Source organism: Macaca nemestrina, chromosome 6, assembly GCF_043159975.1.
Source record: "Macaca nemestrina isolate mMacNem1 chromosome 6, mMacNem.hap1, whole genome shotgun sequence".
Classification (NCBI taxonomy): Eukaryota; Metazoa; Chordata; class Mammalia; order Primates; family Cercopithecidae; genus Macaca; species Macaca nemestrina.
The window spans coordinates 105380918-105408411 of NC_092130.1; the positions used below are offsets into that span (position 1 = coordinate 105380918).

General features: G+C 43.7%; 1 protein-coding gene across 1 annotated transcript in view; it reads right to left on the minus strand.

Moving 5' to 3' along the window:
• Positions 1–15460, minus strand: part of LOC105475181 (methylcrotonyl-CoA carboxylase subunit 2) — a 66744-nt gene extending 51284 nt beyond the window's left edge. Inside the window, exons 1-4 of the mRNA XM_011730215.2 lie at positions 15222–15460; positions 9381–9447; positions 5144–5228; positions 2069–2170 (exon numbers count right to left, since the gene is read on the minus strand). Of these exons, the coding sequence (XP_011728517.2) occupies positions 2069–2170; positions 5144–5228; positions 9381–9447; positions 15222–15350 (383 nt within the window). The 5' untranslated portion in view covers positions 15351–15460. The remainder of the gene's footprint in view (positions 1–2068; positions 2171–5143; positions 5229–9380; positions 9448–15221) is intronic.
• Positions 15461–27494: the final 12034 nt, after the last annotated feature.

Below are 27494 nucleotides of genomic sequence, written 5' to 3' on the forward strand. Positions count from 1 at the left end.
GGGGAAACTGCACAGCACCGGCAGGAAACCTTAAGGTCAGAGGTACTCTTGAAATCTGAGATGACAACAGTGTGCTCTTTACAAAATTCAATTTTCTTTATGTTTATCATGTTTGTGTTACCTCACTTTATGCTGCCTACAACTCTAAAGAGTGAGTCATTAAATTCCTGCTGAAAATAGAGAATGGCAACTGAACACCCAGCACAGGGTAGTGTTGGGCTTCTCATACTAGGATATGTGGCCAGCAGGGCTCACCACAAGACAAACAGGACTCTTCTTTGAGCGTCAATTTTATTCCCTAGGTCATATAAAACCTGTTTCTGCACTGCAATGAACATTTTATAGAGTAGAATGCGAACTTTTAATGATTTAACATTAAACGAACTAGACCTCAAAGGAAATACAGGCTTCTCATAGGTTGCTGGGCCATAAGCTCACACTCCAGCGTGTGTGCTCACACTTCCTACCACTGGGGGTGCTACGCTAGAAAGTTTAAGAAGCTCTGGTACTGGAAAGAGGCCAGGCTGTGAAGTCAGACAAAGTGAGACTGAAATCCTGGCTCCGCCAACTTGCTAGATATGTGACCATGGACAAGGGACACAGCCATATCTGCTTGTCTATTAAAGGTCACAGACCTATTACAGAATGAGAAATCAAATTGGCCCACAAAAATACTAGATTGCATATCTATTGGTTTTGCCTACCCAGCATCTATTATTTTGGCAACAAAACTAAACTTTCTTTCAGAAACTGCCTCTTATCTTTAATCCAGGTGGGTCAAGTAGGACTGACCCCAGAGCCCACCTTAAAGGGGGGCACAGGGACCAGGTCTTTCTACCCAGAGTTCCTACTGAGGTTCGGCAACGGGACAGGGTCTAAGCCTAAGCGGATCTTGCCTTCCACTGCAGCTGCTAAACTTATAGAATATAAACCAGGAACTGCCTATGACCATCGCTGCCTCTGGATTTTGGGGGCTGCCTAGCAACAAAGCTGACACACAGCAAGTCAGGGCCAGGAGCAGAAAACAGCCTGGGACCTAATAATACCTAAGACCATTTGAGCTCCCAGATCCAGCCATGCCCAGACTCTACCAGATAAGAGAACCAATATATTCTCTTTTTTGCTTAATTTGAGCAAACCCAGTTCATCTGTCATTTGTAAGAGAAAGAGTAGTGATGATATAAACCATTCAACAACAATTTTTATGTAAAAAAGGTCAATTTGAACTATAATGAAGGCCAGGGCAGTGGCTCATGCTTATAATCCCAGCACTTTGGGAGGCCGAGGCAGGAAGATCACTTGATGCCAGGAGTTTGAGGCTACAGTAAGCTATGATCATGCCACTGCATTCCAGCCTGGGCAACAGAGTAAGATCCCAACTCAAAAAAAAAAAAATTATAATGATATGCTAGCCTATTCTCAACATCGTTTGAGCCCAGAAGTTCAAGATCAGCCTAGGCAACAGAGCAAGACACCGTCTCTAAAAAAAAACAAAAAAGGAAAAAAGAAAGAATCTATAATTAAGTGCTACTTTATACCTATTAAATGACTGAATTTTTTTCAGCCATAATATCTAATACTAGAGCATCTCTAGTGAAAAGATAAAGACTGGTCTCCTTCCATGACCTTGTCTCCATGGAAAGAAATCTTTTTTATTTTTTTTTTGAGACAGAGTCTTGCTCTGTCACCAGGCTGGAGTGCAGTGGCTTGATCTCAGCTCACTGCAACCTCCACCTCCCAGGTTCAAGCGATTCTCCTGCCTCAGCCTCCCGAGTAGCTGGGACTACAGGTGTGTGCCACTATGCTGGCTTATTTTTTTATTTTTAGTACAGACAGGGTTTCACCATGTTGGCCAGCCTGATCTCAAACTCCTGACCTCAGGTAATCCACCCACCTCGGCCTCCCAAACTGCTGGGATTACAGGCATAAGCCACCATGCCCAGCCAGTCCTACATAATATAAATAGCATATAAATCGCATGCTAATATGCAAAGTGAGTGCTGGATACCTGTGCCTCATCAAAGTCTTCTTCTTAACCTACATTATGAAGCACAGGTAGAATACTCACCCTGATACTCTTCCAATGCCTGTAATAATGCCACCTCCAGGCACCTCCTCATTGTCATATAACTGGTAACCTGCAAACTGGGATAATTCCAGAAATGGAGACCTAAAGGGAAGAAAGGATGCTGTTTGAATTAATGTCATTAAAAACTACACATTTAAACAGTTACACACGGAAAAGGAAAAGATTTTTCCTCAATGGGACAATGTTTCAAATACACATGTTGTACATAAAATCTATTTTTAAAAATCTAAAATGGTTGTGGTGGCTCAGGTCTGTAATCCCAGTTACTCAGGAGGCTGACAGAAGAGCATTGTTTGAGGCCAGGAGTTGGAGGCCAGCCAGGACAACATAGTGAGACCCCGTCTCTTTTTTTTTTTGAGATGGAGTCTCACCCTGTCACCCAGGCTGGAGTGCAGTGGCGCGATCTCAGCTCACTGCAACCTCCACCTCCTGGGTTCAAGCGATTCTCCGGCCTCAGCCTCCCGAGTAGCTGGGATTACAGGCATGCGCCACCACGACCAGCTAATTTTTTGTATTTTTAGTAGAGACGGGGTTTCACCATGTTGGCCAGGCTGGTCTCAAACTCCTTACCTGAAAGTGATCTGCCCACCTCAGCCTCACAAAGTGCTGGGATTACAGGCGTGACCCACCGTGCCCAGCTGAGACCCCATCTCTTAAAAACTTTTGGAGGTAGGTGGGGTGGGTCACGCCTGTAATCCCAACAGTTTATGGGGCTCATGTGGGTGCACTGCTTGAGCCCAGGAGTTCGAGACCAGCCTGAGCAACATGGGGAAATCCCATCTTTAAAAAAAATTTTTTTAACATAGCTGGGCAGGATGGCACACACCTGTGGTCCCAACTACTTGGAAGGCTGAGGTGGAAGAATCACTTGAGCCCAGGAGGTCAAGGCTGCAGTGAGCTGTGACTGTGCTACTGCACTCCAGCCTGGGCAATGGAATGAGACCCTGTCTCAAAAAACAAATAAACGGCCAGGCACGGTGGCTCATGCCTGTAATCTCAGCACTTTGGGAGGCCGAGACAGGTGGATCACCTGAGGTCAGGAGTTTGAGACCAGCCTGGATAACATGGTGAAACCCCGTCTCTACTAAAAATAAAAATAAAAATAAAATAAAATAAATTAGCCAGGCATGTTGGCACCTGCCTATAATCCCAGCTACTCAGGAGGCTGAGGCAGGAGAATCACCAGAATCCAGAAGGCAGAGGTTTCAGTGAGCCAAGATGGCGCCACTGCACTCCAGCCTGGGCAACAGAGCAAGGCTCCATCTCAAAAAATTAATTAATTAATTAATTAATAAAAAAAAAATCCTTTCTAAGTGCCAGGCTCTCTTCTAAGAGCTTTAGAAACACTCACTTACAGCATGGCATGGTGGCTCATGCCTGTAATCCCAGCACTTTGGGAGGCCGAGGTGGGCAGATCACGAGGTCAAGAGATTGAGACCATCCTGGTCAACGTGGTGAAACCCCGTCTCTACTAAAAATACAAAAATTAGCTGGGCATGGTGGTGCGCACCTGTAATCCAGCTACTTGGGAAGCTGAGGCAGAAGAATTGCTTGAACCCAGGAGGTGGAGGTTGCAGTGAACCAAGATCGCGACACTGCCCTCCAGCCTGGCGACAGAGTGAGACTCCGTCTCAAAAAAACAAAAAAAAAAAACAAAAAAAACACACTCACTCATGTCCTCCTTAGAACCACCTTCTGAGATGGATCCTATTGTGACCCTGGTTTACTGATGAGGAAACTGAAACACACAGAGATCAAGCCACTTGTCTAAGGTTACACAGTAAGTAAGTAGCAGAGCCGGGAGCTTCATAAGCAATCTTGCTCCAGGGGCCAGGCTCTTAACCACCAGTCTGCCTCTCACTTACTTACATGGTCAAGATACATTAGGAGGGAAAAAAGAGAGTTGGTTACAAAACAGCAAATTTAGCATGATTTCATTTTTGTTTTTTAAAAATGTAGGTGTCTGGTATATATATGCATACAAATGGCCTGGAAGGATAATAGACTAGGTGTTAACAGTGCTGTCTCCAGGTTGGATGTGTGTGCACGTCAGGAGAAAAAACACTTTGGGAGTTTTCACTTACCCCTCTCTCCCCCTTGTACCCCATATCCAATCCTTCAGGAAATCCTGTTGGGTTGGCTCTGTCTTCACAATACAACCAGAACCCTGCACTCCCACCACCACCACTACCACCACCCTAGGCCGAGTCCCTATCACGTCTCCCTCAAATCCCTGCAATCGTCCTCTAACTGGTCACAGGGCTTCCACCCTTGCTGCTGCGTCTACTCACAACACAGCAGCCAGAATCACTCTTTTAAGCTATGTCAGATCATAATTATCTCCTGTTCAAAACCCCACAATAGCTCCCCATTTCTCCCATGGTGAAAACCAAAACCTTTACGATAACCCACAAGGCCATACAAGATCTGACCCATCTCCTACTCCTCTCCCCTCCCTCCCTCCACCACAACCACCCCAGCCTTCTGGCTGCCCCTTGAGCATACCAGCACTATCTGGCACACTCCCACCTCAGGGCCTTTGCACTGGCCGTTCCTGCCTGAAACACTCTTTCCCCAGAGAGTTACAAGGCTCTCTCTCTCTCTCTCCTCCTTCAAATCTTCGCTCAGACATCACCTTCTCAATGAGGCCTACCTTGGCACCACCCCTTAAAACTGCAACTTGCCCCATATCTTCCTCTCCTTTACTCTGGGCTACCTTTTCTTTTTCTCAGGATATTTATCACTTACTAACACACTACAGAAGTTACAATCTTTACTGTTGTTTTCTGTCTCCCTTTGCTATGATGTAAACTCCAGTAGGGCAAAGATCTGCATCTGTTTTGGTCACTGATATATCACTAGTACCTGACACATAGTAGGCTCTCAATAAATACATCAACACGTAGTGCTTGACACATAGTAGGCTCTCAATAAACACATGTTCCTGAATCTTACGATAAGAACTAGAATTCAAAATAACTGATTTACAAGACTGTCTAATAAAGTACCATGGAACAGAGAACACTCTGAGTCAGTACTTGGCTGTGTACACACCCTGGGTCTATGAGATTGTCAATTCTTTCTCTGGGCAATAGTTTTCCTCTTGATATGTGAAGTGCTCGGGCTTTCTCACCACCACCTATGATAAAAACATGATTAGATTAGATTAGATTGACACGATAAAAAGGTCTCAACTTAATGCCAGAGAAACGTAATACTTAATCCAAAATATAGCACTTTTTAAAAGTTCAACATATCCTCTGAGAAAAGGCTAATCACTCACTCAACTCACAAGTTGCCAGTTTTCTGAAGTAATTATAAAAACTGGTATTAAAAAAAAATCAATCTATCCCTGATTGTAGAGTATATACTAGAGTCTATGTTCTGTATTCACTAGTAGTTATTCAAATTACAGAGTATTTTCTCCGCAGCTCACATATTGCAAATATTGCCTCATCTCCGCCACATTTATTACATACATGCTATGATAGATCTGGAAAATTCCTATCTTCATTTGTACCAGGTAAAAATATAATTTTAGAGATTACTTCCATGATAAGTGCAGTAAATTTACCTAAAGAAGACATTAGTGATCTGTAACTCTGTAGGCTTGCAACTGGGCGAATTGAACACTTTAGCAATTTAAAAGTCCCTTACTTGACTCAGAGATTGTCGTCAGTGCTTCTCAACATTGCTCACATCATGACAGACAAAAAAAATAATAACTGAAGAGCCCACAGGGGTATTCTTGGGAATATCTATAACCCACTCTCGGCAAACCAAGGTAATGGAGCAAGAACAAAAGTATCAAATTGTACCTTTAATAATGAAAAATTAGTTTATTTTTATTGGTGCCCAAGAATTTCATCTTAATATAGTCTTTGTCTAATGAAATGTTCAGCTATTTCAGAAAGTTATTTCTTTATTTAGGCAAGAAAATAATTTCAAACAATCTTCCATGTAGGATTTTTTTTTTTTTTTTTTTTTTTGAGACAAAATTTACTCTGTCATCCAGGCTGGAGTGCTGTGGTGCCATCATGGCTCACCACAGCTTTGAACTCCTAAACTCAAGTGATCCTCTCACCTCAGGCTTCCCAGCAGCTAGCACTACAGGCACGTAGTCCCAGCTAAATTTCTGTGATGAGGTCTCACTATGTTGCCCAGGCTGGTTTCAAACACCTGGCTTCATGCAATTCTCCTGCCTTGACCTCCCAAAGTGCTGGGATTACAGGCATGAGCCACTGCACACAGCCTTTCTTTGTTTTGACACAGGGTCTTGCTTGGTCATCGAGGCTGGAGTGCAGTGGCGTGGTCACAGCTCACTGTAACCTCAAGATCAGACTCAAGCAGCCTTTCCGCCTCAGCCTCCCAAAGTGCTGGGATTACAAGTGTGGGCCACCACACCCGGCTATGACCTTATTTTTCAAACCTGGACTCTGCTATACCCGAAAGGAATTTTTTCTTCCCTGAAGAGATACATAGCATATTTTTAAGATTAAATCTGCCTTTAGGTTGCCAAGAAAATTGTATCACATGTCTAATCTTCTTTTAAAATGAAAATACTTCTGGGAGGGAAAGACAGACTTCTGTACAAGATAGTGTGAGTTAAGTCAAATTGCTTTTCTCTTTTCTCCAACTACTGGCTGAGTCCCTGCTGAGGTGTGTTGAGGGGAGGGGGAGGGAGGGACGAAGAGGTTACAAAGGGCCAAGGAAGCTTTAGGGAATTATATGTTCATTATTTTGATTGCCCAGATGGTTTCATGGGTGTATACACATGTCAAAACTCATCAAATTGCACACTTTAAATAACAGTTTACTGTATGTCAATTATATGTCAATAATCCTGTTTAACTGGTAGACAAAATTATTTGTACACAAAACTCCCACAACGTGCAATTTATTCATGTAACAAACCTGCAAACGTATCCCCAAACCTAAAATAAAAGTTGGAAAGAAAAACAAAATACATATTAAAGGAAAAATGACCTAAGGCACTGCAAGGAAATCCAGATCTGGGTGAAGGTCTTTGGAGAATCAGCGAAAGTGCCCACTAAGCTGCGAGACGGAGAAGGGGAGAAGAGGAGAGTAGGGGTGACAGAGAGGTGTGATAAGACACACTGAAAAAAAAAAAAAGGACTTAACACTGGGCACGGTGGGTCATACGTGTAATCAACATGGTGAAACCCCATCTCTACTAAAACTATGAAAAATTAGCCAGGTGTGGTGGTGCATGCCTATAGTCCCAGCTACTTGGGAGGCTGAGGCAAGAGAATCAGTTGAACCCGGGAGGCCAAGGTTGTAGTGAGCCGAGATCGTGCCACTACACTTCAGCCTGAGCAACAGAGCAAGACTCCATCTCAGTAAAGAAAAAAAAAAACAGACTTAAGACAACATCATTCTTTAGCAATTCTGCCTAGAGTGGGGCCTTACAATTTGGAGCAGCTGGTGAATTCTGGTTTTATTAGGAAGAACCAGAAAGAGGGTTATTCTTGATGCAGGCTCACAGAGCACATAATTAAGCTACCTGACATTTAATTCTTGGCAAAACTGTGAAGGCCAAGTTTGTCCTTTCCCCCTTCTCCCTACCTCCTTCCCCAGGGAGTCCGGCTCAGTCCTCTACCCTTCTGTGGCCACCAGACTTCACCAAGGTTCCTCAGCACTCACTATCCCCAGCAGGCACCCAATGCCACAGGACTCCTCACCCTTCCATTGAGTCAAACCCACCATCTTTTTTTTTTTTTTTTTTTTTTTTTTTTTTTGAGACGGAGTTTTGCTCCGTCACCCAGGCTGGAGTGCAATGGCACCATCTTGGTTCACTGCAACCTCCGCCTCCCAGGTTCAAACAATTCTCCTGCCTCAGCCTCCTGAGTAGCTAGGATTACAAGCATGTGACACCACACTGGCTAATTTTGTATTTTTAGTAGAGACAGGGTTTCACCATGTTGGTCAGGCTGGTCTCGAACTCCTGACCTCATGTGATCCGTCTGCCTCGGCCTCCCAAAGTGCTGGGATTACAGGCATGAGCCACCATGCCTGGCCCCAAAACCCACCACCTTAATGTCTAAAGGGGATAGTGGGTTCACCAAATCAAACTCTCAAAATGGACATAACGATTGAGTTATTGCCCCTAACAAAACACATTTTCTTTTCAGCAAGAGCCTGGATTCTTTTTCTGGAGACAACACCTTAATCTAAAATGGCTTCAAAAGTATGAATTCCGTAGCTGGGTACGGGGCACATGTATAGTCTCAGCTACTCGGGAGGCTGAGGCAAGAAGATCACTTGTGCTCCCGACTTCGAGTCCAGCCGGAGCAACAGACTGAGGAGACCCTGTCTCTAAATAAACAAGTAAATAAGCAATTCTAGACCATACTTTCCAAATCCAGTCTTTTTCACTATTTTCATACTCCTGAGATCTAGTATTTAAACTACTCCACTCTAAATGTACAATTTTACATTAAAAGTATTATATATTATTTTAAGTATTATATACTTGTTGATAAAAGTTATCTGAAACAGTCAATCAAATATGAAGAATTCTTTCCATCTGAGATTCAGCACTTAGGGAAGAAATATTAAACACCTACTAAGAAATCACTGGCCAGGTATGGTGGCTCACACCTGTAATCCCAGCACTTTGGGAGGCCAAGACGGGAGGATCGCTTGAGCCAGGGGTTTGAGGCCAGCCTGGCAACAGAGCAAGAACTCATCTCTTTAAAAAAATAATAATAATAAAAATTAAAAATAAATTATTTATTCATAAAATTTATGAATTTAAATCTTTAATTCCCCCCCCAAAAGTGGTAGTATTCTATGAAGAGAAACTGGCCAAGTAATACAAAAAATAAAATTAAATGCCTGCATACCAACAAATGCATAGTCTTAAGAGTCAAAAGCTCAGCCAGGAGTAGTGGCTCACGTCTAATTGCAGCACTTTGGGAGGCCAAGGCAGATGGATTACTTGACATCAGGAGTTCCAAATCAGCCTGGCCAACATGGTGAAACCTTGTCTCTATTTTAAAAACACAAAAATTAGACGGGCATGGTGGCAGGCACCTGTAATCCCAACTACTTGGGAGGCCGAGGCAGAAGAATTGCTTGAACCCAGGATGCGGAGGTTGCAGTAAGCTAAGATGGCACCACTGCACTCCAGCCTGGGCAACGGAGCAAGACTCCATCTCAAAAAAAAAAAAAGTCAAAAGTTTAATTCCAGTAGTTTTTCCCAAAACCAATAACTATTTTAGGACATCTTAAGTAAAGGCATAAACTGAGGAATAAATGCTGTGTTTACCTAGTTTTATATGCTCCACTCGTTCATGGAGCTGATTTACTAGTGCTTTCATCTGCTCGTAGTTCTCCTAAAACAGAAATAGAGGAGATGGGGGAGAGAAATATTAGAAAGCAATTCCTTTTTACCAAAATAAAGGTAAAAAAAAAAAAAAACAAAACACAGTGGTCTGTGCCAAGTCTGTGTGGCCGCCACACTGGGCCACCCCTATCCATGGCAGCCACACTGGACCACTGGATCCTATGGAAAAGATTCACCCCTGCCTGTCTTGTTCAAGGTCTTCTTCACCACCCCACTTGTCCATCTCTCCAAATCTTACCCCTCTGTAAGCCTACTTCATGTTTTATCTCATCTTCAACTCTACTTCTGGCCACTCCTACTCCGTTTAACATCTTTCTTCCTTAAACATCTTCTGAACTTAAATTGATCTCTATTTGTTTTCCTATTTTAAGGAATATAAGCTTTTTGAAGTTTAGAATACCATCTTATTTTTCCTGTCCCATCAGTCACTATCTGAGATTCCAACCAATGCTTGCTTACTGACAAAGTACAGTTGTAAAAACAAATCCCAGAGGGAAACAAAGGATCCTATTTTTATTTTTAATTTTGTATTTTTATTTTTGGGGGCAGAATCTCACTCTGTTGCCCAGGCTGGAGTGCAATGGTGCGATCTTGGCTCACTGCAACTTCCACCTCCTGAGATCAAGCAATTCTCCTGCCTGAGCCTCCCAAGTAGCTGGGACTACAGGTGTGTGCCACCACGCCCAGCTAATTATTATATTTTTAATAGAGACCGGGTTTCACTATGTTGGCCAGGCTGATCTCGAACTCCTGACCTCAAGTGATTCGCCCACCTCGGCCTCCCAAAGTGCTGGGATTACAGGTGTGAGCCACCGCACCTGGCCAGGGATCCTATTTTGTGTTTTAAAAAGAATAGGCTGGGTGTGGTGGCTCACACCTGTAATCCCAGAGCTTTGGGAGGCAGAGGCAGGAGCATCACTTAAGCCCAGGAGTTCGAGACCAGCCTGAGTAACACAGGGAGACTTCCATCTCTACAAAAAGAATAAAAGTAAAAATAATAAAAATTTAAAAATTATCTAGGCATGGTGGTGTGTCCTAGCGACTTGGCCAACTGAGGTGGAAGAATCTCTTGAGCCCAGGGGTTTGAAACTACAGTGAACTAGGATCGTGCCATTGTACTCCAGCCTGGGTGACAGAGTAAGACTCTTTCAAATAAATAAATAAATTATTAAAAAAGAACAAACTCGGCCAGCCGTGGTGGCTCACACCTGTAATCTCAACACTTTAGAAGGCCGAGGCAGGCAGATCACCTAAGGTCAGGAGTTCGAGACCAGCCTGACCAACATGGAGAAAACCCATCTCTACTAAAAATACAAAATTAGCTGGGCGTGGTGGCGCATGCCTGTAATCCCAGCTACTCGGGAGGCTGAGGCAAGAGAATCACTTGAACCCGGGAGGCGGAGGTTGCGGTGAGCCAAGATCATGCCATCGCACTCCAGCCTGGGCAACAAGAGCAAAACTCCATCTCAAAAAAAAAAAAAAAAACTCTATGCTGGTATGTATTCAGAAATTTTCTAGGTACTACATAAGGAAATATTGACAGTGAGAAGTAGAAAAGAGGTAGAGGGACTAACTTTTAACCTTTCTGTATTTTTAAATTTTCTTTGGTCAGCATATTACTTTCGAACAATACTTAACTAATTATCTTTGAAATTCAGACTTTGGCCCACTAATACATTTTGCCCCCCATGTATTAGCATCTCTTGTTATTTAGTTCCTTCTATTTGACAGAACACTAAGCAACTTCCTAATTGTTCAAACTTAGATGAATATTCAGTCTACAGTATATCTCCATTATTTCCTATTTTCTACAGCTCCAAGAGCTCTGGGGGTCATGATTTCTGCTACATTCTCTTGCTCTGCAAAATCCAGAAAATAAAAAACAAAGAAGTAGCACGGTATTAGGGAAAGAACCAGTTGGAGCTAACACATATATACAGAAATTGTCACCCTACAACAGCAGAAAAAAGTAACTTTTCTCAAGTGCACACGGAACATTCTCCAAGATGAACTACATGTCAGGCCACAAAATAAATTTTAATAAATTTTAAAAGATTGAAATCACACAAAGTATCCTCTTTTTTTTTTGGTTTTTTGTTTGTTTGTTGTTTTGTTTTGTTTTGTTTTGAGACAGAGTCTGGCTCTGTCACCCAGGCTGGAGTACACTAGCACAGTCTTGGCTCACTGCAACCTCCGCCTCCCGGGTTCAAGCGACTCTCCTGACTCACCCTCCCAAGTAGCTGGGATTACAGGCGTGCGCCACCACACCCAGCTAATTTTTTTTATTTTTTAGTGGAGACAGGGTTTCACCATGTTGGCCAGGCTGGTCTAGAACTCCTGACCTCAAGCGATCCACCAGCCTCGGCCTTCCAAAGCGTTAGGATTACAGGGATGAGCCATCGCGCCTGGCCCAAAGTATCCTTTCAATTGCAATGGAATGAAACTAGAAATCAATGGCAGAAGGATGACTGGAAAATTCACAAATATATGGAAATTAAACAACGTACTCTTACACAACCAGTGGGTCATAGAAGAAAAGCAGTCACCCACTGAAGCTGACATTTGCCTGTACAGACTGGGCAACATCTGTGCCAGGCTCAGCCCATCAGACTTAAATCACAGAAGAGCCAGTACTGGCTACAGTTCACCTCCCAGGCAATCCTTTGTCAACCAACCTAGCCTCATTAGCATGAGGCTCACTAACCAAGAGGCAGTGTAGTTTAGTGGCAAAACTAAGTTCAACTTTTAGTTTCCCTACTTACTGATGCTGACATTTGGCAAATCTTGTGATCTCTCAGGGCCCCAGGTTGGGGTGTGTGTGTGTGTGTGTGTGTGTAATCACCTACAAAACAACAGTTTCTACAACCTAGTAATTTTCTTGTGAAGCTGAGCAACCACAGCGGTTAGTGCCTGACAGTCATAATGAATTGGAGCCGAGCCACTGACAAGTCCCCACCCCGTCTTTTCAACCATAGAACCCACTTAGGTAGAGCTGGGTGAGTAAGAAGCATTATAGAGCAACAGTTAAGACCCTGGACTTAAGAGTTATGAGCCAGACCACCTGGCTTCAAATTCAGGCTCTGTGTTATCTCAGACAAATTACTTGGACGCTAAATACCACAGTTTTCCCATCTATAAAACAGAAATAACAATTGTACCTACTACACAGGATCATTATGATAAATACATGAGTAAAACCATATAAAGCCTTTAGAAAAATGATGGGAACACTATAACATTTCTGCATTATTATTACTTATTATAGTTGCTGTTATTTGTAATCAGGAAACACAGCTAAACTGGATCATTCATCCCATTCTCCCCTACCCTCATGGACTTGCTTTGTCTAATATGAGCACACATGAATTTCATCACATGCCAGCAAGAACTTTAAATCCAATTTGTGTTCAGCCTCTTGCTCTTGTGCCTTCGGCCATGAGAAGGGCATGTTTAATTCAGGGCTGCTCTTCAGCCTCAGTCCAGGAATGGGAAGACACGTGGAGCAGACCTGAACCTACCCTGCAGTGGAACAGTCACAGCAGCAACTAACTAACCAAAGGCCACCAACACCAGTGAGAGATTAAGAAACAAAACAAAAACAAGTGAGAGACTAATATTTGCTGTTGTGAGCTACTGAGATTTTTTGATTGATTGTTACAAAGCGCAACCTAGCAAAATGTGAGTCATACAAAACCCATCGCCAAAGCCTTCTTTTTATTAATGGCAGTTCCACCTACCTAAATATTCCGCTCAGTTGGAAAACTCCAAAGTCATCCATTTTCCCCTTCCACTCAGTTATTAACTCTACAGTCTTTGCTCCTCGGGTATCTATGCCCCCCTCCTACATACAATTCTAACTTTGACTACTTCATCTCAAGACTCAACTCTCCACTGTCACCTAGGTCTAGTTTTTTCCCTACATCAATCCATCCTCCACATTGCCACCACACTGATGATTCTACCATATCCGTAGGATCATGCCACTTATCTACTTAAATATTTTAATGGACAACCTGCAAAATGGAATCTAAATGTGGCTTTTGCATGCAAGATCCTCCTCTATCTGGCCCCATAATCAATCAATCCCATCACCAGACACTGTTCAATGAATTCCATGCCCTAGACATGGAATTCAAGTCCTCACACCAGATATACACTTTCATAACTCAGTACCTATGTTCTCGTAACTCTCTTGGTTTGTACAGTCTTGCCTTCCATCCTGCACCCTGAACTTGGCCAGCTCTTATCCAAGATTCATCTCACCTATTACTTCCTATCTGTAGCTTTCTGTAACCACCTTCTCAAGCTTTAGACAACCCTTCTCACACTGTACCACAGTTACCCGCTTTCTTGTCCATATTCCCTACAAAATTATTAGTTCCATTCCTACACATCTATACCAAACATCTAAAATAGTGCCTGGACCACAATAACCACTTAATAATTCTGAATTAAACATTCTGTCCTGACAAATAATTGTGTGTTGTTTGCACTATTTAGATGTTATCTGTATAGGCTTAGAAATCGTGGGAACACAATGAAATTTTCCAGCTCTGATATTTCACAAGTTTTGAGTTTTTTGGCCTTATATTGGATGCCTCCTAATTCCAAGAAAAGTCACTCAAATATACTGTGGGATATTTTCTATTAACATAACCAACTTTTTTTTTTTTTTGAGACAAGAGTTTCTCTCCTGTTGCCCAGGCTGGAGTGCAACGACACAATCTCACTGCAACCTCCGCCTCCCAAGTTCAGGCAATTCTCCTGCCTCAGCCTGCCTCAGCCTCCCAAGTAGCTGGGATTACAGGCACGCGCCACCACGCCCAGCTAGTTTTTGTATTTTTAGTAAAGACTGGGTTTCACCACATTGGCCAGGCTGGTCTCCAACTCCTGACCTCAGGTAATCCACCCGCCAGGGCCTCCCAAAGTGATTACAGGCGTGAACCACCGGGCCCGTCCATCATAACCAACTTTTAAACTCAAATTTAAAAGTTGTAATTTTTTAATTCAGGGCTGTGTGTAATTCAGGGCTGTATGTAAGCACAGCGCCACTCTTGGGCTGCTCTAGGCCAGTGGTTCCCAAAGCTGGCTGCCCAAAGTCCCCTAAGGACTTCACTAACAACGTAAACACCGCGACTCCACCTGAGACCCACAAGGTCCAGAGTGGGCGTGGGGCTCAGGCAGCTATTCAACGAGCTCCCCAGGTGACAATTCTAAACCAGGCTTTAAGAACCACTGATTTTTTTGGCCGGGCGCAGTGGCTCACGCCTGTAATCCCAGCACTTTGGGAGGCCGAGGCGGGCGGATCACAAGGTCAGGAGATCGAGACCACGGTGAAACCCCGTCTCTACTAAAAATACAAAAAATTAGCCGGGCGCAGTGGCGGGTGCCTGTAGTCCCAGCTACTCGGGAGGCTGAGGCAGGAGAATGGAGTGAACCCGGGAGGCGGAGCTTGCAGTGAGCCAAGATCGCGCCACTGCACTCCAGCCTGGGCGACAGAGCAAGACTCTGTCTCAAAAAAAAAAAAAAATTAAAAAAAAAAAAAAAAGAACCACTGATTTCAAAGACACAAAGTACAGGGCCAGCTCTAAAAGTGAACTAAACTTTCTTTTATCTGTTAGGCTTTTCTTCTTCAAACTTCACGCGCGTCACAGAATCGACTGTGGCTCCGGACAAGAGAGCAGCAGTTGTTGAAACCTGCCCCTCCTCCACTTGCTTCCTAGCCTGGCACCGGCGGCCAGGCCACCGGGGTGCTCAGCCTACCTGGTAGAGGGCAGAGCCCACGTCCGGCTGCGTGCCCAGCGAGGCCACCGAGTCCCCGTGATAGGCGCGCAGCCCGGCGGGAGAAGCGCGGGCATACGGCCGCAGGATTAACCTCAGGGCAGCCCACATGGCGGCGGGCACCGAGAGAGCGAGAAAGCGGCCCTTGCTGGCCGGGAGCCGGCACTTTCCACTGCTGCTTGCCTGGCTGGGACTGCGGCTGGGTTCGCGTACTGGCAGCCCCAGAGAAGGCCTCTCTGATTCTCAGGCCTGCCCCGACACGTGCCTAAGCGCGCCGCCCGCGATTGGTCAGGCCGTGCCACGCCCCCTGACCCAGCCAATAAGGGACAGAACTTCAGCCCCGCGAGGTCGCGTCTAGTCCCCAGCTCAGGAAAGCGGGTCTCCGGGGCGGAGCGACCCTCATGTGGCCAACTGGGTCCCCCGAAGCGGTGCAGGGCTGAAAGAACTGAGGTTGGGCTTGGATTGGGGTTGTGTTGAAACAGGGATATATAATATCACGATAGTGACTGTACCTGAGGCAGGAGAATAGGGTCCGGAGGCAGGGAACCTAAGGCTGTCTCACGCTGACTTCCTAGAGCTAAACTCAAAGGAAAACCCTAATTTGCCATGCCTAAGTAACAAAAGGACCAAAGGCTACTCCCTTTGCAAACCCCACACCTTTTCCGCAGGGCAGACAGGAAACTGGCTGTCCCAGACAAATCAGACTTACTACTGGTAGAGTCTTCCTTTGCAACTTTGTAACTTAACTCCAGCCTCTGAAAGGTTGCTGTCCACAACCAATCAGACTGACTGGGGGTCCAGTCTTCGTTTGCATAGAAGTATAACTTTGTAACTTCACCCTAGCCTCTGATTGCTTGCTTTTTGCAACCAGTCAGGTTTGAGGTGAGCATAAAATGGCCAATAGGAAACTTCTAGTAGGTATTTGGACCCAAGAAGATTCTGTATCCAGGCCCTTGAGCTCTGCTGCGTCCTCTCCCACACTGGAGTGTCCTTTCGTTTTCAGAAAATCCCTGCTTTCGTTCTTTCGTTGCCTCGTTCTTTCTTTGCTTTGCTGGGTGTTTTGTCCAATTCTTTGTTCAAAACGCCAAGAACCTGGACAACAACTTGGCAGTCACAACCCTTTACCAGTGACACACCAACAACATGGGTGAATCGCACCTAACACGTGCTTGTGTACAGCACAACAAGCCTCTTGTCCTTTCGCTGGAGACCTTAAAATTCTTCTGATTATTTTTGCTATGTAGTTATTTTTCTTTTTTACTTTTATTTCATTTTTTTGAGACAGGACCTCACTCTGTCGCCCAGGTTGCCATGCAGTAGCAAGATCACAGCTCGCTGAATCCTCGACCTCCCACCTCAGCCTCTCGAGTAGCTGGGACTACAAGTTTGTGCCACCAAGTCTGGCTAATTTTTTATTTTTGTAAGGGTTTCACCATGTTGGCCATGCTGGGTCTTGAACTCCTGGACTCAAGTGATCCGCCCACCACAGCCTCCCACTCTGGGCACTATGTAGTGAAGATTGTGGACATCATAAAAATTAAAACACTCTATACAAAATGCCTTGAACTTAAGGTTTTTCGTTCACATATTTATTGAGCACTTACTACTTCTACTCCATCGATTGCTTAGCGGGACAGAGTAAAGGGGGAGGATGGGGTAGAGAAAGGGTGCGTCTACACCTGGAGGTAAACTTAGTTTCACAGTTCAAGGTACTTATAAGAAAATAATACAAATGGCCACGTGATTTCTTGCTGGACTGTGTAGGACAGACATTAAAGGAACAGAATGCAATTGGGAAAGAGTTGCAGCTGAGCCTTGCAGAAGCATTGAGAGTGCACTGAGCCGTGAACATGGCCAGGCTTTGTGCAAATGGAGGAGAGCATGAGCTAAACTGCAAAGGTATGATTTACACTGTGCTTGCCTCCCATGGTCAACAGAAAAAAGGCCAGTAAAAACTGACTTTTCATATGTATCAGGGTACCAGAAGAGAGTGTTTGATATTTTAATTACCACACTTTATTTTTCTCTAAATAGTTCTTCAACAATGCAAAGTACTTACAATCACCACCTGAAGACAGAAAAGACATAATAGGATATTATTCCTTGCTTTCTTTAAAGGTCATACGTGTTTCGGCTGGGCGCAGTGGCTCACGCCTGTAATCCTAGCATTTTGGGAGGCCGAGGCAGGTAGATCACCTGAGGTCAGGAGTTCGAGACCAGCTTGGCCAACATGGTGGAACCCCGTCTCTACTAAGAATACAAACATTAGCCGGGCATAGTGGCACATGCCTGTAATCTCAGCTACCTGGGAGGCTGAGGCAGGAGAATCGCTGGAACCTGAGAGGCAGAGGCTGCAGTGAGACGACATGGCACCACTGCACTCCAGCCTGGGTGACAGAGCAAGACCCTGTCAGACAAAAAAAAAAAAAAAAAAAAAGTCATACATGTTTCTTATTTCTTGTAACTTTTGTCACAAAAAGCTCTTTGGAAATGTATAATGTTCCCAGAACAGCTAAGTAGAAAAATGCAAAAGGTGAAGTGCAAGTGCACAGAAGGCCACAAGCAAAGTCACCTAGCATCTGTTAGTGTCCAGTGTCTCTCTACCCCACTATTGAGATTACAGGGAACATAATCTTTGCCATCTCTGATTTTTTAAAAGAATGTTTTATTGAGGCCAGGAACTTGAAACTAGGCTAGGCAACATAGTGAGCCCATGTCTCTGAAAAATAAAAATAGCCATGCATAAGTGGCATGTGCCTGTAGTCCTAGCCACTTGGAGGGTGAGGTGGGAGAATCACTTGAGTCCAGGAGTTTGAGGCTGCAGTGGGCCATGATCCTGCGAGGCACTTCAGCCTGAGTAACAGAGCTAGACCCTGTCTCTAAAAAAACAACCAAAATAAAATAAAATAATGTTTTTGTTTTATTTATTTATTTATTTTGAGACAGAATCTCGCTCTGTTGCCCAGGCTGGAGTGCAGTGGTATGATCTTGGCTCACTGCAAGCTCCGCCTCCCGGGTTCACACCATTCTCCTGCCTCAGCCTCCTGAGTAGCTGGGATTACAGGTGCCCACCACCACGTCTGGCTAATTTTTTGTATTTTTAGTAGAGATGGGGTTTCACCATGTTAGCCAAGATGGTCTCGATTTCCTGACCTCATGATCCGCCCGCCTCAGCCTCCCAAAGTGCTGGGATTACAGGTGTGAGCCACCGTGCCTGGCCAAAATAATGTTTTATATAATAAAAATAAGAGAATGAATTGAAAAATGTAATTGCGAGGGCTGATCTCTGCAGCCTGGTGCACTGCGTTTCATCTCACCCTCAGTTCCTTCCTATGCATTGCTCATTCACTTTGGCTGCCATCTTCCACATGCTCTCCTTCCTTTATACGCACTGTTCCCTCTGCCCAGGGCATCTTCCTAAAACCAAACTTGTCCGTTCCATCTTCTCCACCTGGTGAGCCCATACACATCCTTTAGGACTTGGCTCAGGAATCTCCTCCTCTAGAAGCCCTCCCTGACCCCACCTCATTACCTCTTTCTCCCTTAAACAGGCCTCTATTGTGGCTTGGGTCAGCACTTGTTGTTAGGGCTCATTTAGTTTCTCTAACTTGGGGTCTTGTCAGTGTCATCATCTATGGCCTATGCCGGGCATATTGCAGATGCTAAATTTGTTGAATGAATACATAAAAAATAACTGCTCTGGAATCAGAGCAAGGAGACTTTCCAGGACACCTAAGGGAGGGTTATTTAAAGGCCAGGCAAGAAACTGGGAGGTCAGGATAGGCAGTTAGACCTGGCAGTCTCTCCTTTGCTATCAAGTCTGTTCTGTAGAAACTTGATGACCTTGCCTGGGATATCACATGGTATTACTTTGGTTGTACTCTATTGAATTCAAGGAGAGGGGACATAGACCCCACCACTCAATGGGAGGAGTGTCAAGGCCACTTGTAGAAAAGATGAGAGACATTATGTGACTATCTTTAGAGAACATGACTGACACTCCAGGCACATGCACTCGCATTTATTTATTTATCCCGATCCAACCTTATATTTGTTTTCCTTGGCATTACAATCCATTTCCGTATTCCCTAACTCTTGCCAATACAAATTGGCAAGAAACTGTCTCTTTCTGGGCCATGTTCAGGGCTTATTGGTTTGCACTGGAATAACTAATAACTTCTGTTAAGATTCAGAGGCAAGGAGGCATGGTAGGATCAGTCCCTCACCAGAACTGGCATCAGCTCATAAGGCAAGTGCCCCAGATGAAGTGACTGAGTGACTTTTACACAGGTAAAGGCTGGTTGGGAATGGGGAGTGGATATGAGAGTAGGTTGCCTCTACTTCTGAGAAAGGCTCAAGGGGATTTGGGCATTTGAGAGTCTGGGTCATGACCACATCTGCCCAAATGTGTCCATCCTATTTCTCAGCTTTCCATTCCTTCCTGTGTAGTGTCCTTATATCATATTGTACCTTTCATTGACCCCTCAACTCTCGTCTTGTCAAGTCCTGGCTTGATCCTCAGCCAAACTACCCTGTATCTATGAAGATATTAGACTCCGAGCCGTGGTAAAGGCTTTTTTACTTTTCACTATTATAAGAATCTACTCAAGGTAAATAAAATTAGGTGTGCATATAAAAACTTGAACAAAAATATTTATAACAGCTTTATTTGTAATAGACAAAATCTCTAAACAACCCAAATGTCCATTAACAGGTGAATGAATAAGCAAATTATGGTAAATTCATATGACAAAATACTGCCTACAATAAAAACGATGTAGGGAATGGTAGTTCACAACTACAATCCCAGCTACTTGGAAGGCTGAGGCCCTTCAGCCCAGGAGTTCAAGACCAGCCTGGGCAACATAGCAAGGCCCTACTCTTAAAAAATTAGCCGGTAGCACCCAAGATGGCCAAATAGGAACAGCTCCAGCCTCCAGCTCCCAGTGTGAGCAACACAGAAGACGGGTGATTTCTGCATTTTCAACTGAGGTACCGGGTTCATCTCACTGGGTTGTGTCAGACAGTTGGCACTGGTCCGTGGGTGCAGCCCAACCAGCGAGAGCTGAAGCACAGTGAGGCATCACCTCACCTGGGAAGTGCAAGGGGGAAGGGAATTCCTTTTCCTAGCCAAAGGAAATTGAGACACACAACACCTGGAAAATTGGGTAACTCCCACCCTAATACTGTGCTTTACCAAGGGTCTTAGCAAATGGCACACCAGGAGATTATATCCCACACCTGGCCCAGAGAGTCCCACGCCCACCGAGCCTCCCTCATTGCTAGCACAGCAGTCTGAGATCTAACTGCAAGGCGGCAATGAGGCTGGGGGAGGGGTGCCTGCCATTGCTGAGGCTTAAGTAGGTAAACAAAGCCGCAGGGAAGCTCAAATTGGGTGGAGCCCAGCACAGCTCAAGGAGACCTGCCTGCCTCTATAGACTCCACCTCTGGGGACAGGGCATAGCTAAACAAAAAGCAGCAGAAACTTCGGCAGAGGTCAATGTCCCTATCTGACAGCTTTGAAGAGAGCAGTGGATCTCCCAGCATGGAGGTTGAAATCTGAGAACAGACAGACAGCCTGCTCAAGTGGGTCCCTGACCCCTGAGTAGCTTAACTGGGAGACATCCCCCATTAGGTGCAGACTGACACCTCACACCTCACACGGTGGAGTACACCCCTGAGACGAAGCTTCCAGAGCAAGAATCAGACAGCAACACTCACTATTCAGCAATATTCTATCTTCTGCAGCCTCTGCTGCTGATACCCAGGCAAACAGGGTCTGGAGTGTACCTCAAGCAAACTGGGTCTTGACTGTTAGAAGGAAAACTAACAAACAGAAAGGACACCCACACCAAAACCCCATCAGTATGTCACCATCATCAAAGACCAAAGGCAGATAAAACCACAAAGATGGGGAAAAAGCAGTGCAGAAAAGCTGGAAATTCGGCCGGCGCAGTGGCTCAAGCCTGTAATCCAGCACTTTGGGAGGCCAAGATGGGCAGATCACGAGGTCAGGAGATCGAGACCATCCTGGCTAATACAGTGAAACCCTGTCTCTACTAAAAAATACAAAAAACTAGCCGGGTGAGGTGGCGGGCGGCTGTAGTCCCAGCTATTCAGGAGGCTGAGGCAGGAGAATGGCGCAAACCCAGGAGGCGGAGCTTACAGTGAGCTGAGATCCGGCCACTGCACTCCAGCCTGGGCGACAGACCGAGACTCCGTCTCCAAAACAAAAAAAAAAAAAGAAAAGAAAAGAAAAGCTGGAAATTCAAACAATCAGAGCGCATCTCCCCCTCCAAAGGAACGCAGCTCATCGCCAGCAACAGAACAAAGCTGGATGGAGAATGACTTTGACGAGTTGAGAGAAGAAGGCTTCAGTCGATCAAACTTCTCAGAGTTAAAGGAGGAACTACGTAACCAGCGCAAAGAAACTCAAAACCTTGAAAAAAGATTTGACAAATGGCTAACTAGAATAACCAATGTAGAGAAGTCCCTAAAAGAACTGATAGAGATGAAAACCATAACACGAGAACTACGTGAAAAATGCACAAGCTTCAGTAACTGACCGGATCAACTGGAAGAAAGAGTATCAGTGATTGAAGATCAAATGAATGAAACGAACTGAGAAGAGAAGTGTAGAGAAAAAAGAGTAAAAAGGAATGAACAAAGCCTCCAAGAAATATGGGATTATGTGAAAAGACCAAATCTACGTCTGATGGGTGTGCCTGAAAGTGATGGGGAAAATGGAACCAAGTTGGAAAACATTCTGCAGGATATCATCCAGGAGAACTTCCACAACCTAGTAAGGCAGGCCAACATTCAAATTCAGGAAATACAGAGAATGCCACAAAGATACTCCTTGAGAAGAGCAACTCCAAGACACATAATTGTCAGATTCACCAAAGTTGAAATGAAGGAAAAAATGTTAAGGGCAGCCAGAGAGAAAGGTCGGGTTACCCACAAAGGGAAGCCCATCAGACTAACAGCAGATCTCTAGGCAGAAACTCTACAAGCCAGAAGAGAGTGGCTGCCAATATTCAACATTCTTAAAGAAAAGAATTTTCAACCCAGAATTTCATATCCAGCCAAACTAAGTTTCATAAGTGAAGGAAAAATAAAATCCTTTACAGACAAGCAAATCCTTAGAGATTTTGTCACCACCAGGCCTGCCCTACAAGAGCTCCTGAAGGAAGCACTAAACATGGAAAGGAACAACAGGTACCAGCCATTGCAAAAACATGTCAAAATGTAAAGTCCATCGATGCTAGGAAGAAACTGCATCAACTAATGAGCAAAATAACCAGCTAATATGATAATGACAGGATCAAGTTCACACATAACAGTATTAACCTTAAATGTAAATGGACTAAATGGTCCAATTAAAAGACACAGCTGGCAAATTGGATAAAGAGTTAAGACCCATCTCACATGCAGAGACACACATAGGCTCAAAATAAAGGGATGGAGGAAGATCTACCAAGCAAATGGAAAACAAAAAAAAAGCAGGGGTTGCAATACTAGTCTCTGATAAAACAGACTTTAAATCATCAAAGATCAAAAGAGACAAAGAAGGCCATTACATAATGGTAAAGGGATCAATTCATCAGGAAGAGCTAACTATCCTAAACATGTATGCACCCAATACAGGAGCACCCAGATTCATAAAGCAAGTCCTTAGAGACTTACAAAGAGACTTAGACTCCCATACAATAATAATGGGAGACTTTAACACCCCACTGTCAACATTAGACAGATCAACGAGACAGAAAATTAACAAGGATATCCAGGAATTGAACTCAACTCTGCACCAAGCGGACCTAATAGACATCTACAGAACTCTCCACCCCAAATCAACAGAATATACATTCTTCTCAGCACCACATCGCCCTTATTCCAAAATTGACCACATAGTTGGAAGTAAAGCACTCCTCAGCAAATGTAAAAGAACAGAAATTATAACAAACTGTCTCTCAGACCACAGTGCAATCAAACTAGAACTCAGGACTAAGAAACTCAATCAAAACCACTCAACTACATGGAAACTGAACAACCTGCTCCCGAATGACTACTGGGTACATAACGAAATGAAGGCAGAAATAAAGATGTTCTTTGAAACCAATGAGAACAAAGATACAACATACCAGAATCTCTGGGACACATTTAAAGTAGTGTGTAGAGGGAAATTTATAGCACTAAATGCCCACAAGAGAAAGCAGGAAAGATCTAACACTGACACCCTAACATCACAATTAAAAGTACTAGAGAAGCAAGAGCAAACACATTCAAAAGCTAGCAGAAGGCAAGAAATAACTAAGATCAGAGCAGAACTGAAGGAGATAGAGACACAAAAAACCCTCCAAAAAATCAATGAATCCAGGAGCTGGTCAACAAAATTGATAGACCACTAGCAAGACTAATAAAGAAGAAAAGAGAGAAGAATCAAATAGATGCAATAAAAAATGATAAAGGGGATATCACCACCGACCCCACAGAAATACAAACTACCATCAGAGAATACTGTAAACACCTCTACGCAAATAAACTAGAAAACCTGGAAGAAATGGATAATTTCCTGGACACTTACACTCTCCCAAGACTAAACCAGGAACAAGTTGAATCCCTGAATAGACCAATAGCAGGCTCTGAAATTGAGGCAATAATTAATAGCCTACCAACCAAAAAAAGGCCAGGACCGGACAGATTCACAGCCGAATTCTACCAGAGGTACAAGGAGGAGCTGGTACCATTCCTTCTGAAACTATTCCAATCAATAGAAAAAGAGGGAATCCTCCCTAACTCATTTTATGAGGCCAACGTCATCCTGATACCAAAGCCTGACAGAGATACAACAAAAAAAGAGAATTTTAGACCAATATCCCTGATAAACATCGATGCAAAAATCCTCAATAAAATACTGGCAAACCGAATCCAACAGTACATCAAAAAGCTTATCTACCATGATCAAGGGGGCTTCATTCCTGGGATGCAAGGCTGGTTCAACATATGCAAGTCAATAAATGTAATCCAGCATATAAACAGAACCAAAGACAAAAGCCACATGATTATCTCAATAGATGCAGAAAGGGCCTTTGACAAAATTCAACAGCACTTCATGCTAAAAACTCTCAATAAATTCGGTATTGATGGAATGTATCTCAAAATAGTAAGAGCTATTTATAATAAACCCACAGCCAATATCATACTGAATGGGCAAAAACTGGAAAAATTCCCTTTGAAAACTGGCACAAGACAGGGATGCCCTCTCTCACCACTCCTATTCAACATAGTGTTGGAAGTTCTGGCTAGGGCAATCAGGCAAGAGAAAGAAATCAAGGGTATTCACTTAGGAAAAGAAGAAGTCAAATTGTCCCTGTTTGCAGATGACATGATTGTATATTTAGAAAACCCCATTGTCTCAGCCCAAAATCTCCTTAAGCTGATAAGCAACTTCAGCAAAGTCTCAGGATACAAAATCAATGTGCAAAAATCACAAGCATTCTTATACATCAGTGACAGACAAACAGAGATCCAAATCATGAATGAGCTCCCATTCACAATAGCTTCAAAGAGAATAAAATACCTAGGAATCCAACTTACAAGGGATGTAAAGGACCTCTTCAAGGAGAACTACAAACCACTGCTCAGTGAAATCAAAGAGGACACAAACAAATGGAAGAACATACCATGCTGATGGATAGGAAGAATCAATATTGTGAAAATGGCCATACTGCCCAAGGTAATTTATAGATTCAATGCCATCCCCATTAAGCTACCAATAACTTTCTTCACAGAATTGGAAAAAATTGCTTTAAAGTTCATATGGAACCAAAAAAGAGCCCACATTGCCAAGACTATCCTAAGCCAAAAGAACAAAGCTGGAGGCATCATGCTACCTGACTTCAAACTATACTACAGGGCTACAGTCACCAAAACAGCATGGTACTCATACCAAAACAGAGATATAGACCAATGGAACAGAACAGAGGCCTCAGAAATAATACCACACATCTACAGCCATCTGATCTTTGACAAACCTGAGAAAAACAAGAAATGGGGAAAGGATTCCCTATTTAATAAATGGTGCTGGGAAAATTGGCTAGCCATAAGTAGAAAGCTGAAACTGGATCCTTTCCTTACTCCTTATACGAAAATTAATTCAAGATGGATTAGAGACTTAAATGTTAGAGCTAATACCATAAAAACCCTAGAAGAAAACCTAGGTAATACCATTCAGGACATAGGCATGGGCAAGGACTTCATGTCTAAAACACCAAAAGCAATGGCAACAAAAGCCAAAATTGACAAATGGGATCTAATTAAACTAAAGAGCTTCTGCACAGCTAAAGAAACTACCATCAGAGTGAACAGGCAACCTACAGAATGGGAGAAAATTTTTGCAATCTACTCATCTGACAAAGGGCTAATATCCAGAACCTATAAAGAACTCAATCAAATTTACGAGAAAAAAGCAAACAACCCCATCAAAAAGTGGGCAAAGGATATGAACAGACACTTCTCAAAAGAAGACATTCATACAACCAACAGACACATGAAAAAATGCTCATCATCACTGGCCATCAGAGAAATGCAAATCAAAACCACAATGAGATACCATCTCACACCAGTTAGAATGGCAATCATTAAAAAATCAGGAAACAACAGGTGCTGGAGAGGATGTGGAGAAATAGGAACACTTTTACACTGTTGGTGGGACTGTAAACTAGTTCAATCATTGTGGAAAACAGTGTGGCGATTCCTCAGGGATCTAGAACTAGAAATACCATTTGACCCAGCCATCCCATTACTGGGTATATACCCCAAGGATTATAAGTCATGCTGCTATAAAGACACATGCACACGTATGTTTATTGCGGCACTATTCACAATAGCAAAGATTTGGAATCAACCCAAATGTCCATCAGTGACAGACTGGATTAAGAAAATGTGGCACATATACACCATGGAATACTATGCAGCCATAAAAAAGGATGAGTTCGTGTCCTTTGTAGGGACATGGATGCAGCTGGAAACCATCATTCTCAGCAAACTATGGCAAGAACAGAAAACCAAATACTGCATGTTCTCACTCATAGGTGGGAATTGAACAATGAGATCACTTGGACACGAGAAGGGGAACATCACACACCGGGCTATTGTGGGGAGTGGGTAGGGGGGAGGGATAGCATTAGGAGATATACCTAATGTAAATGATGAGTTAATGGGTGTAGCACACCAACATGGCACATGTATACATATGTAACAAAACGGCACATTGTGCACATGTACCCTAGAACTTAAAGTATAATTTAAAAAATAAAATAAAATAAAAATTAGCCTGCCAGAGTGGCGTGTACCTGTAGTTCCAGCTACTTTGGAGGCCAAGGTGGGAGGATCACTTGAGCCTAGGAAGTCAAGGCTGCAGTGAGCTATGAATGCACCACTGCACTCCAGCCTGGGCAACAGAATGAGGCCCCAACTCTTAAAAAAACAAAAACAAAAACAAAAAAATTAGATTTTATGTAAAAGACAATCTCTAAAGGTTATCCAAGACCACTTTAATCTTAATGATTAACTAGAAAGACTCACAGAACTCAGAAAAGTTATGTTCAGTTATGGCTTATTACAGTGAAAGGATACAGTTTTAAATCAGCATAAAATTAGCATAAACTATCTGTCATGGCTGAAGGCCCCAGCTATACAAAAACACTCTTAAAAGGCAGGATTTTTACTTCAAGGGTTTATAGGTTAAGGAACTGGTCAAGTGTCAATTCCTTCTTTGGAATGTGCACAACCCGAACCTGCTGAATTAACCCTTTATTGCACAGTTACATACTGTATGATACCATTGTAATGAAATGAAAAGTTGTGGGCCCAGCATGGTGGCTCATGCCGGTAATCCCAGCATTTTGGGAAGCCAAGGCGGGAGGTGGGGATCACCTGAGCCCAGGAGTTGGAGACTAACCTGGGCAACATAGCGAAATCCAGTCTCTACAAAATCTTTTTTTAAAAAAACAGCTGGGTGTGGTGGCATGCACCTGTGGTCCCAGCTGCTTGGGAGACTGAGGTGGGAGGATTGCTTGAGTATGAGAGGCCAAGGCTGCCATGAGCTATGCACTCCAGCCTGGGTGACATAAAGTAAAAAATAAAAATAAAGGTTGTAGTGGAGAACAGGTAAGTGGTTGCCAAGGGTTAGAGCTGGAGGAGGGAATGACTATAAGGGACAGCATGAGAGTGATTTTCGGGGTGATGGAATAG